General features: G+C 27.9%; 2 protein-coding genes across 2 annotated transcripts; both read right to left on the reverse strand.

The window, feature by feature from the left end:
- Positions 1-732: 732 nt before the first annotated feature.
- LOC136077978 (uncharacterized) lies at positions 733-2,251 on the reverse strand. The gene is made up of 3 exons (XM_065792476.1): positions 2,116-2,251; positions 1,722-1,892; positions 733-1,527 (listed from the first exon to the last, which is right to left on the reverse strand). The coding sequence occupies exon 3, from the start codon at positions 1,501-1,503 to the stop codon at positions 775-777; it is 729 nt and encodes a 242-aa protein (XP_065648548.1). The 5' UTR covers positions 1,504-1,527; positions 1,722-1,892; positions 2,116-2,251; the 3' UTR covers positions 733-774.
- Positions 2,221-10,562, reverse strand: LOC136078508 (uncharacterized). The gene is made up of 3 exons (XM_065794280.1): positions 10,284-10,562; positions 2,739-4,653; positions 2,221-2,560 (listed from the first exon to the last, which is right to left on the reverse strand). The coding sequence occupies exons 1-2, from the start codon at positions 10,560-10,562 to the stop codon at positions 2,758-2,760; spliced, it is 2,175 nt and encodes a 724-aa protein (XP_065650352.1). The 3' UTR covers positions 2,221-2,560; positions 2,739-2,757.
- Between the last annotated feature and the right edge of the window lie 3,077 nt (positions 10,563-13,639).

Here is a 13,639-nt window from a genome sequence, read left to right on the forward strand (position 1 = left end):
GATAAAGACAGCGATTTAGCCACGAGGATCGCTACCTTTTTAAGCTAGCGGATCGCTAGCTACAAGTCGTTACGATAAAGATAGCGATTTGGCCACGAGGATCGCTTGCTACAAAAAATTGCGACTAGCTAGCGACAAGTCGTTACGATAAAGACAGCGATTTAGCCACGAGGATCGCTACCTTTTTAAGCTAGCGGATCGCTAGCTACAAGTCGTTACGATAGAGATAGCGATTTGGCCACGAGGATCGCTTGCTACAAAAAATTGCGACTAGCTAGCGACAAGTCGTTACGATAAAGACAGCGATTTAGCCACGAGGATCGCTACCTTTTTAAGCTAGCGGATCGCTAGCTACAAGTCGTTACGATAAAGATAGCGATTTGGCCACGAGGATCGCTTGCTACAAAAAATTGCGACTAGCTAGCGACAAGTCGTTACGATAAAGACAGCGATTTGGCCACGAGGATCGCTAGCTTGATAAGCTAGCGAATTGCTAGCTAAATAAGCTAGCGACCCGCTAGCTAATTAAGGTAGAGAATAGCTAGTGAAAACTCGTAACAATAACTACACTTCTAGGCTAGAAAATATCATTATAAAATGTTAAAAGAAAATGTATGAATTATTTTTAAAAAATAAAAAAAGCCATTAACAACTAAATGATTTTGCTTAAATTAAATTAATAATATTAAAAGTTATTTAAAAATATATATGAAGAATAAAATAACTAAAAAAAAAAAAAGATGAATAAATAATAAAACAAATTAAAAAAATAATTTAACTGGAATCACTACACGAGTCAGTGTTTAATTTTCGAATTTTTCTAACAGGACTGTTTAAATCATTTGTTAAAGAAGAATTTCTCTTTCTTGTTGCAAAATATCGATCTTTAGATTTTTTCAAGTGTTTCGCAATTAAGGTAGTCATACTGGATTCAGTGGCAGTTGGAAATAAACAGTAAGCTGCATCAAAAATCAAACTTTCGACTGGTCCTATAAACCTACGCTTTTTATCTGCACCAGTTCGATTGATGCTGCAACATAGCTTGTCTGTTATGCAAGTTTTTAAACCATTTTTTAAAAAGTCACTTACATTTTTCCCACCAATTTGCTTCATCTTTCTGCAAATGATATCTTTATCATTAGAGTGAATTATTTTTTTTTCTAGTGAATCAAACTCTTCAACTGAATTTGCTGGTAAATAATCTATATTTATATTTTCGTTATTACCATGGTTAGTGTCTAAAAGTGAACGTATGGTACGCATTTCGGTTTCCAACCCACAAACTTTTCTGTACATGGCATTCACTATAAATTGAATGCCTTCAACAGTATTGGGTTCAACGTTTGCTTTCAGAATAAAGTTATTTATTTGGTCTATCCCATTTTTTTGTGATGGCAAAGAAAAGGAAGAAGATGAATGCAATAGTGGTTGAATTTGTGAAACAGACTGCAACTCTGATGGAGTCACTGTCTGTGTAACTGGCGAGTCATCTACTTGATCCATTGAGGCAGAGACAGACAGAAGGTTCTAAAACAAGATTAACAATGATTATAAATACTCTTAAATGATATAAAAACTCTATCACTATATTCTAATTATTTTATACTGATTCTTTCATTTAAAAATGGTAACTAAAAAAACAACAAACAAACCATTCAAATGAAACCAAATAAAAATTCTTATTTTCACAAATGGGATAAAAAATTGTTAAAAATGTATACTGAATTGGAATTGGGGAGCTTTGGTGGCTCCCACAACGGCCATGATGGTAAAGACGGTTCTTCAGAAAGGCTTTTTCTTTTCTCTTTCCGTTTTGTAGATTTATAGGAGTTCTCTTGTTTTTTTGATGTATTAAATTTAATTTCTACTTCTGATTCTGCAGTGAGAATATGCTACAAAACAAATAACTTTTTTAGTATTTGTACAATCATAGTTTTATATGTACAATAAACGTATACAAAAATCTATATTATCAAGAAAGCCCACCAGAAATCAAAATAAATTTAGATCATAAAAATTAAAGTACCTAAATTAAATATTCAACACATTTTCTGCAATACTTAGTATATTGATTACAATATAAATAATTTATTAAATTGATTTAAAAACACTCACATTCAATGGTGGAATGCTCTGCCTTTTGGTTTGACCCACACAATCAATAAGTCTAAGGAGTCCGTTTTTAGGAGTAAAATTTTTGTTTACTACAAGTTTTTGAAGTTTTTGAATAAGCAATTTCGTATCAATTCCAACTGAAACATATAAAATAAATAAAAAATACAATTTTGTAAGATTAATTTACTTTTAAAAAATGTTACTACTGAAACACTTTTTATTTTTTAATTCCAACAGGGTATAAAATACTTATCTGTAATATGCATGCCGCATTTATACCATCCTTACGCATTGCCTTTATTTGAAGGTCATCTTCCATTAATGTTTGACCACGAGATCTCCAATCATCCATAGACCAATTTTTTAGTTTCTCTGACATTATTATGTCACAGTTTTTTAATTCCAGAACTTCACTGTCACAATACAAATATACAATATAATTCATCTGAAATAAAACATTTGCAAAATGTAACATAAAAATTATACATTTATTATTTAGAAAATACACAGTTAAAATAGTATAAAGACTTCAAATGAATTGATATATTTTTAAATCAACACAAAATTTTTTAAAAAATTAAAAAAAAACTAATCAAGTTCTGTAAATAAATTAAAATTATAACCCATAGCAACTTTAAAACTTTAGTTTAATTTGCAGACCAATGGGATAATTAGAAAGTAGTTTTCCCTACAAATAATCATGATACATTTTCGAATGGGTCTAACAATATAAGCATGTGTGCGACTTTTCTGATAATATCCAATTCTAAGGACTTTTGATGAGTACGGAAATGTATAAAGTGGCTTCACATAAGATAAAAGAATTCCAGATATATGTAAACAGTCAAGACTTGTACTAGTGCATAAAACAATGGAACCATCATCAATAACAAAAGCACAATCCGGCAGATCAGTAGAAATCTTTACAGTGTTCAAGTGATTATTAGTTACTGATCGAAGATCATTTAAGCAAACAATTGCGTGTTGAAAAATGTTTCTACCTGTTTTAATTCGTCTTTTTAATAAACCCAACATATTTTCGAATTGAAATGCAGAAAATGAGTCCAAAGGTCCATATTTTACTACAAAAAAAGCTAGATGAATTAACACATGCACATTATAGACCATAGATCTTTTGCTAAATAATATAGGCATAAATTCAACAAATTTTTTAACACACTCAGATGCAATAACATGATAAGCAACATATTCATCAGAAGCCAAAACATACATGCTGAAGTGCAACATAATAAAATGGTCATAATACCGATCTGGCAATTTATCATGTAAGAGAAATGGTCCAAGATATAAAACAAACTGTCGAAATTCAGAGGCTTTCCAGTTTTTAAAATTAACCAAAGAACTAAGCTTTCTGTGGAATTCTGATGGTAAATACTTCCTTATATCATCGATTTCAGCGGATAATTTACTCAGTAAATGTTGTGAAAGTCTACAAGATAAATGCAGAAAAGGTACTTTAGTGAAATAATATGTGCATAACTTTTTCACCACACCTTGGAGTACCAGATGCATATATTCTGGAGGACATGACGATTGCAGTCCACTTAATTGAGGAATATTCAAAAGAGGTGAAGGGCCATGCTGATTATTTTCTGATATACTTTTGTAACTTTCATCAGAACGTGGTGTACAATTCTGATCTGTAAAAATAATACGATTGTAACAATACTCACCTTTGATATTACAGTACCCACATCCGTAGTATGCATTGTGATTAAAAATATTTTGAGCAAATGAACGTGCAGGGGTATCGCAGATAAAATCAATATCAGAAATAACCATTTGTTGTCCTTTCAAATCAAAAGGAACACTTAAAATTTGCAATTCATCAACCAGTTGTTTAAGATAAAAATTCAAATTTGGTTTTTCTACACCACAGTGCAATGCTACAGGAAGTGCACCAATATGATTATAATCCCTAAATGACATTAGAATTGGCCAAAATGATAATTTAGAAGATTTAAAAACAGGCAAACCATCTAAATTAAAAAACAGTCGTAATTTTACTATGCCACTGTTTCCATCTTTATTTTTTAAACTTAATTGTAAATTACGATGGTCCATGCAATACAATAAATTATCTTTGACGCCAATATATGACATCAAATTTTTTTTTCCAATTCTTTTTACCCAATTTTTAGACTGGTTGTAGGTTATTGACTTAGCTTTAAGTGTAGTAACAGATAATGGCAAAGTTTTATCATAATTGATGTTTAATAACTTTAAAAGAGCTTCCATAGCATTTCTAGTCAGATTATATCTTAAATAAAAGTCCAAAAGCTTTTGATTTATGTCGTAGATTTTTGATGTCATGCTAATGTCATTGTCCTTATCAGATGACTCATCTGAACTAATTACGTCGCTAGACTCAAATGAAATATCATTATTACAACTTGCATCACATTCATAATCATCAATTATTTTATTTTCAACTGCTTCAATGTTAGCATCTTCAATTAAAGATGCTCTAGCATTTTCAAAACTTTTTCGACGAGCTGTTCTTAACGACCTGATGAACTAAAAATGTAATTTTTATATTTGATAATGCTTTACATATATGTAAAGCAATATCAAAAGAATAGACTACACACCCACATATATATATATATATGTATATATATATATATATATATATATATATATATATATATGTATATATATATATATATAAAATACATGTATTTTATATATATATTATATATATTATTATTACATATATTATAATATATGTTATATAAAAATAATAAAAGTTAGTTAAAAGTAATATAAAGCAATATAATATAGGTAAAGTATTATCAAAAAAATAAACTAAACTTATATGGTTGACTCGTATTTTATGTACGTAAACAAAAAAGTAAAAAGCGAAACTTTTTCATTGCGTAATAAAAAGTAATTAAGACGTTCTTTTGTTTTTGGAATATTTTTAAACAAAAGAGTTTGCATAGTTTTTAACTTAGAAGTACTCAAAGAAATGGATTTTAAACATATTTTAACAATTGTTGCATAATTATGCATTAATTGTGCCTTTTCTTTTTAATACGCAAAGTTGCGCTTTTAACTTTATTAGTTTACGTACATAAAATACGATTTAACCAACTTATATATATATATATATATATATATATATATATATATATATATATATATATATATATATATATATATATATATATATATTTATATATATATATATATTTATATTTATATATATTTTATATATTATATTATATATATTATATATTATATTATATATATTATATTTATATATATATATATTTATATTTATATATATATACATTTATATATATATATATATATATATATATATATATATATATATATATATATATATATTTAACCAACTTATATATATATATATATATATATAAATTTAGTACTTATATGATATTTATGATATTATATATATATAAAAAAGATCTTATTTATATATATATATATCTCATAAATTGTATATATATATATATATATATATATATACACAACATCATAAATATCCTATGAGATATAGAGTAAAATGGGTTAAAACTGAATAGCAAGGGAAACACTTACGGAATGGTAATTAATTTTCGTTAAAAATGAAAGCGTTTTGAAAAAAAATGGCGAATATTAAGGTTTTAAATGGGATTTTTTACAACTTTGACTTCGAATTAGAGCACTTTCCGTTGATTTTCAGGTCTATGTTTTTATATTTTTCTGAATCAGCATAAAATTCTCGGTTAGCAGACGATCCCATGGCTCAAAAGGAGGTGAATAATTTCGTTTGCCGTAGAGTTTTTCCCATTGCTCAAAAGTAGATAGGCTTTTTCGGAAACCGTTGAGTTTATACATAAAAGTAAACAAAAATTGACACGTTGTTAAAGTAAATATTGGTATGGATCTATATTCAGTTCTTTATGACGACAATTTAAGCCTGAACATTTCTGAAGAAAGCTCTGAGGAAAGTGGAATTCTACGAGGTTATTTATTTCGTATGGATTAATTTGTTAAAAGTTGCGTCAATATTTGTAATTTGTGATTTAAATGCGTCACAATACAATAATTTGTGAGGAATTCAAATACCTCAATTCAACGATTATAATACATCGCAGCAAATTTATTCAATCATAATTAACTAAAATAAAAATATCGAAGTTTGAAAAGAAAAATTTGACAACAACTCTAGATTAAAATTAAATTTTTACTTTAGAAATTGTTGAAGAGGATGGGAGACAATTTGTAGTGAATTATTCTAATAAAAATTTTGGTAACACAGGTTAGCTGATTGCCAAGTATTCTTACTTTTTGAATTTTTGCAGGATTTTCTAATAAATTTTTTGCATTAAGTTGCTAACCCAATATTTCTTAAATCAGGGTGGCCACTGCTCTTCTAAAATCCTCTAAAGTCCTTTTTTTTCAAAATCATCTAAAATCCTTTATTATCCTCTAAAAAGTTAAAAACGTGATAAAATCTCCTCTTTAACCCCTTTTTTTTGTTTTTTCATTTCTTAATGGTTGCATAATATTCAAAATTCATGGTCTGCAAAACTGGTTAATGTCTGAAATGAGGATTGGGCTGTAAAAAATCTTTAAAAACTTTTAGCAAATCAATGTCATCTAACATAAAAAATGACGTTGTCGACCCCTGTCAGGGTTTGGACATTTTGTGAGGATTTTTTTTATAGGTTTAATGTCCAGTTATGTGGAAACATGGACGTTAAACCTATAAATAAAATCCTCTAAAATTCTCTATTTCTATTCAAAATTTTGTAGTTTTGCAAAAAAAATTCTCTAAATTAAATGCAAAATCTCCCACTAAAATCCTGTAATATCTTCTTTTTCTTATAAAATTTTTATGTGGCCACCCTTGTAGATACAATTACAGCGAATAATAGTGTACTTTGGGAAAATTCCTTATTCAGGAATGCCTTATATTGTTGTTTCTAATGAAGTTTTAGATTGTCACCATGGGTTTGACAGAAATGTTTCAAAAAAATATGATTAGAAAAAATAAAAAAAGATATGATGTGACTAAAAATTTGCTTATAATGGTGCTGTTTATGATGACACTCTATTGAATGACATTGTGTGCCTTATTGATTAATCTTAGTGGTGGTCCTATTTCCATGTCTATCACTCTTTCATCTTTGTCCATTATTTAAAAGTCTAGTTTGTTTGTTTTCTATCCTTAGTTTGAAACTTTGGTTCGGACATGCACTGGTGGAGAAAATATTAAAAATAAATTTTGTTTAATTTTATTTAGTAAATCACTTGGGTCTGACTTGGGTCTGAATTATTACCTCCCCCCTAGTAAATCATTAAAGTTGCTTATGAATTATACTCTGCCCCTTGTAAATCATTCAATATGAGATGTATGTTAATGGTGTTGAATGACAATGATAGAATTGATATAACTGTTATTATTATGTAGCTATATATCTTTTGTACTGCAATTGAAATTTCTTGAGCTTTTGATATATAAGTTGTAGGATTATTTCTTTAATTTAGGAACATTGGAAAAAGGCTACTGTCAATCTTACTTTAATTAGTATATTTATTGTCCAAAATATAGTAATTTTAATTTAAGGATATAGTAATGTTAATTTATATATTTTGTCAAGTTTAAACTTCAACTTTTTTATTTTTGCTAATTCTATTGTTTTATTTTATAAACTGGTATTATATATTATGTATTTTTATTAAAAGGATTATATTTTATTCAAATATAAAAATGTTTTCGTATTATATTCTTTTTTCCCTTTTAGTTTTAGTTCCTACTTGAGGTTCTGCCCTTTTTCATTATTTTAAATTAATTGCTCTACTGTTGAAATATGGTTTAAATTTAGTAAATTTCATGATTTAAAATTTACTTTATAGATTATTTGCCAACAGTTTAGGTTGTAAAGTTCTATTTAACATAAGGCAAGAATAACTTTGTTCTCTGGTAATACCACTGAACGTTTTTTGCGGTTATCAATATGTTAGTTTTTGTTTAATTTTATTTTTGTGTAACTGTATTTGTCATGGATTTTCATGGCTTGTAATGATATTGTTCATAAATGTGTTTGCCATGGCAGCAATATTTTTATTTTTTGTGATATAAAATTAAAAAAATATATGATTTTAAAATTGTTTTTTGTCTAATAATAATAATAATAATTCATTTATTTCATACAACAAGTACAATACAAGGTCACTAGTAAAACAAAACAAAAAAAAAGTCAATTAACAATTCATACGCAGTTCATATTCATATGTAATTCATACGCAGTTAACTTATTACTGGCGCAGGTGACAAGCTAATTTTTAAAACTATGTCTGCAGTTAAGCAGTAAAGTATCGAGAGTAGGCAGGCCTAGCTCCATAAACATATTTTTAGCACTTGAGTACTTGTCATAGCCAAAAAATATTTTAGCACATTTCTTGTAACAAGATTATAGATTTACACTATAGTTAAGCCAAAGAGCATCGTAAACGAAAATGATTTGAATGTAATATACATCCTAAACCTACAGGTACATTTTGTAATTTATTGTGCCAAATTAATGTAACTACTTTAGATTACTTGCAAAGTTGCTAAGCATTTCTTAATAGCACAATCACTAAAGACCAGTTTTGTAAATTGGATACTACTATAGCTTATTTAAAAATTTAGGTAAGCTATTAGCTAAATAAATTTAAAAATATCTTTGTAGAAGTTAAAGTTTTTCCGGTTACGGAAATTTAAAAAAATATATATTCTTTTTGTACTTATAGAGAATTTTTATGTTCACCATTTTTGAATGGTTCTGTTAGTGAATGAAGTGTACAAAATTTTGTTTACAGACTTGCTTTTCCTTGCAGGGGCTATGTTCATCAAGGTTTGTAATGTTTCGTATTCTTATTTAAAGGAAAGAAAGTTGCTTTAATATTTGTTTTTGATGAATGAATTTCTTGAAAAAAATTATATCTACTCTTCCGATGTATCAAATTTGTTACAGGTCTTAAGCGTTCATATTATACAAACTAATTTTAGACTAAAAGAATCGGTCAGTACTGTATAAATAAATTAAAACCAAAAAAAAAAAAATTAAACATAAAAAACAAATAATTTCATGAAACCATTTAAAGTAAATTAAATGTAAAATGACTAATATTTCCATTAAAGCATGTTAGTTAAATTTAATTATATATAAGCTAAATATAAAACGAACAGCTGCACCACACTATATAAACATAATTTAAGTATAAACAAAAGCTAAAAGGAATAATTTCAATAAATTGTTTAAAATAAAAATAAATATAAACTAAAAAACAAAACAAGTACCATCACTAGAATAAAATAAACTTAATATAAAATGGATATTTATAGTATACCATTTTTATTTTAAATAGTAAAAGAATAGGTACAATAAAATATATTAATTTGCATATAAACTGAATATAAAATTAGTATCTTAAATAGCCCATGTAAACATAAATATAAAACGAAGAACCGCATTAAAACATATTGACTAAATGAAAATTAAACATAACACAAACAACTTTCTCTAACCATGTCAATAATACAATATTTAACCAGATCATGAACCACATCAGATCACAGTATCCATACCATCCGTGAGCCATCCATGATACGCATGTTTAATATGGCTATGATTCAAAAATCAAAGTCTTTACGAACATGCAGATTAATACAAACTAAGACATTAAATGACATATAAGACTTTTAGAACACTACAAACGCAAAACACAATAGTTTACACAAACTTACAGAACACTCAAACAAAACTTACTTAATTCTAACTTAAACGATACTTGCTTAACTCTCACTTAATCACTGAATAATACTCTCCTCTTAAACACCACCTCTCAATACTGGACACCTGTCCAAATATTATAGTTTATCTAGCACTCCCTTGCCCTTACACAACACATTTCTTCCTGCTCTTAAGACTATTACAGTCTGATGATTCCATATAAGTGGTGGAGCTTTAATAGCTTTCACTGCGAAACAATAGCAGAATGAACTTGCTTTCTTGATGTTAGCACTAGCCACATTCAATACCTAAAAATCTCTTCTGCTTGATCAAAAAGTTCTTAGAGATCCACACTTTGCAAGATATTTTGATGAAATGTCACACTAAGAGCATGGGTGTACACTAATATACTTGTAGACCACAAATGATATTTGATGGCTTCATATCACAGGAAAAAGCAAAGAGAAGTTCTTCAAGGTTTAGCAGATCAAAAACTTGCTTGATATTGCTATAGTTTTCCTGGAGATCTGCAGAAATGGCAATCAGTAACTGATGCTTAACACCAGAATCTATGGCCAGAGATTGGGTGAGAAGTCGTTTTGATAGCAAAGATTGTGAAGATGAATCTTTTTCCATGATTACAAAGCTTACTTTTAGAAAACCACCACCACCATCCACTCCCAGTTTCATAATGTAGTTATTGCAGAGGGTTCTAGTTTCAAGAACTTGCTGACAAGTGAACTTTCAAGTCTTTTCAGTGACAAATGAACTTTCAAGTCTTTTCAGTGAATGACAAGTTTATCCACCTGATTTGTGTCCTTGTTATTGCAACTTTTATCCAAGTTTTGGTAAAATGACTTTCAAGTTTTTTGCTCAACTGATTAAACATAGAGAGCAAGTTCATCCGACTCAATCCATCCAAGTCAATCCGACTTGGAACAACTTGATTTAGTGATAAAACCAGCTTTTTCGCGCCAGAGTTGGACAGCTCTGTGTTGTGTTACAAATAAACCTGACCTTTTGCTCTCAGTTCTGGTTCTTCTTTAAAAAGCCTTCTTGCTCTTGTCGGTGAATGTTGGAAATAGTTCAGAGATTTTACATTATTATAGACTTAAAATATGAAGCTAAAACTTTAAATATCTAATACAATGCTAACTGGTAGAACTGGAATAGGGTGGCCACCTATTCCCTTAGGTCTACAAAGACAAACTGTTCCATAGGTAAAGTTTCTTTAATGGCAATGACTGGTGCTGCAGCTCTTTTATCTACCACAGTGTCCTTTAACACAACTTACTAAATTCTTCACTTTATTCATTGCATCATATTCGGTGGAAAGAATTTATGAAAGAAAATGTTAACACTTTTTTACAACTTTGTTGGTTCTTATTTTCGATAATCAATGTCATTAATTATAATTTAATCTACCAGGTTAACTGACTTCTCACCCTCAATTAATTATTTTCAGAAGGTCCTTTCTTTTTTTGATTAAACATTGCAAACTGTAAATATCATTTTGGTTTACATATAAAAATGTTTGTACATTTATGCATTGCGAATTTTGATATATATACCAGCTCAATTATTTTAATTCTACTTTATTTACAAAAAATGGTTTATCTAGTGGTAATTTCATCAGTTGACCGCCAATTAGGTAAAGTAGATAAAAAAATAAATAATAAAAAAATAAGCAGTAAAAAAAATAATTAAAAAAAATATTATTATATATATATATGTATATATATATATATATATATATATATATATATATATATATATATATATATATATATATATATATATATATATATATATATATATATATATATATATATATATATATATATATATATATATATATTACATAAATACATACTACAAAGTTAAAAAATTTATTCAAATTTAATATTTAATAAGCATATCATAACATAAGAGAATATTAAAATTTACTTGTTTATAGATTAGGATTCATTTTGTTCTACAGCTAGAGCAAGACCACATGTTATTATTGCTCAAAATAGATTCTGGAACACTTTCGCGCTTTCTGTTATGTAACATTAAGCAAGTTTTGCATTATATCATGTGTCTAATATAATGATATTCAATTTATTTATTATATATATATATATATATATATATATATATATATATATATATATATATCATATTACATAATAGGTCTACATAAAGTTACTGATGATATCACACTGCATAAGCTAAAGCAAAAGGTTTAGGCAGGTATCATTATATAAATGATATTTATGTAGGAAAATATGTATAACAACTTATTAACTTGATAACTAAATAACTAAATAACTTGATAACTAAATAACTTGATACGGTGCTGTCAAAACCATCCTGGAAGAACAGAAGATTTTCAATATAAACTCCTTTGAATGGCATCCACGACTTGCAAAATTTGAAAGTGGAAAAGATCTCATTACATTTTCCTTCAAGCACAAGAGAACACTTCTAAATTGCTTTTGGTCAAACCAAATATTTTCAACAGGGTTTTTGTTGTTTGATAAAATAAATTTAACAAAAGCCAGCGAAAACAAACCACAATCAACCATATCCTTCTTGCTGCTGCACTGGTAAAATATTTACTTTGATCATAGATTCATCATAATTTTAAAGAGAACATATTCGGCTCTGTTTATCTATTAATAAATTTCCTTGAAAGTTACTGTCAAGTACATATATTTCTCCATATTTACAACCGTATGTGCTGAGAGCATGCCAATGGTAATGCCCATTATAAATGATTTGAACAAATGATTGTGAACATAGTGCCTTGAAAAAAAATTTTGTTCCAAAATTTGATCTTCAAGCCCATTTTATGATAAATGATTATGAAATTGGATTTACAAGCCCATTTTATGATAAACATTTTTTTATTAAGTTTTGGAAATAATGTATAACACTATCTGATAACATTTGATTAAGATATCTTCGACATCCTCAGTTGAAAGTAGTGGAAAGATTGGTAGTGCACATTTAGTGTTGTTTAAAAAGGGTTTATTTCAAATGTTGTAGAACTTGTTGTTAGTAGAAATGTAGAAATGTTATTAGTAGAAATCTTGCATCCCCTGTAATTGGATCATCTGTAATAATACATTCTTGTATTGGTGCTTCAGAAGCAATGCAATCAATTTTGATGTTAGATACTGAGCTTAATAAATCATTATTCTTACCTACTCGAGGTGAAGGCTTTTTTTTAACAATAAGCATATCAACTGTTATATAATAATTTTTGGTTAACGGGTGATGCGAAAGTTATCGGACAAATCCTAATTTCATTATTTGAGCATAATAATTAGTTTTTGTGGTTTTATGCGTAGGCATAAATGTTCTATAAAATATAAACTTTATTATTTGAAACACAATTATTTAAAATGAGGTTAAATGCAGCTGAACGAGAATCTTTTCGAAAGCGACTAAAAATGTTTTTTTTTAACGAATTAACAAGACTTGTCAACAATCAAAAAGGGGTCAGCCAGAGAAAAATAGGTATTAAATTTAGTGTAAATCAATCGACAATTAGTCGTCATTTAAAAAAAATGAATATTAAATATAGAAAACGTGAAAATACTCCAAAATACACTATAGAACAACAAATAAAGGCAAAGAAAAGAAGCAGGAAACTAGTTAACCAACTCTATAACACAAAATCGCTTCTAGTCATCGATGACGAAAAATACTTTTGTTTTGCAGGGGACAACATGCCTGCAAATTCTGGGTACTACACAAACAACAAAAAGACATGCCCA

The sequence above is a fragment of the Hydra vulgaris genome, chromosome 03 (genome assembly GCF_038396675.1).
Source record: "Hydra vulgaris chromosome 03, alternate assembly HydraT2T_AEP".
Lineage (NCBI taxonomy): Eukaryota > Metazoa > Cnidaria > Hydrozoa > Anthoathecata > Hydridae > Hydra > Hydra vulgaris.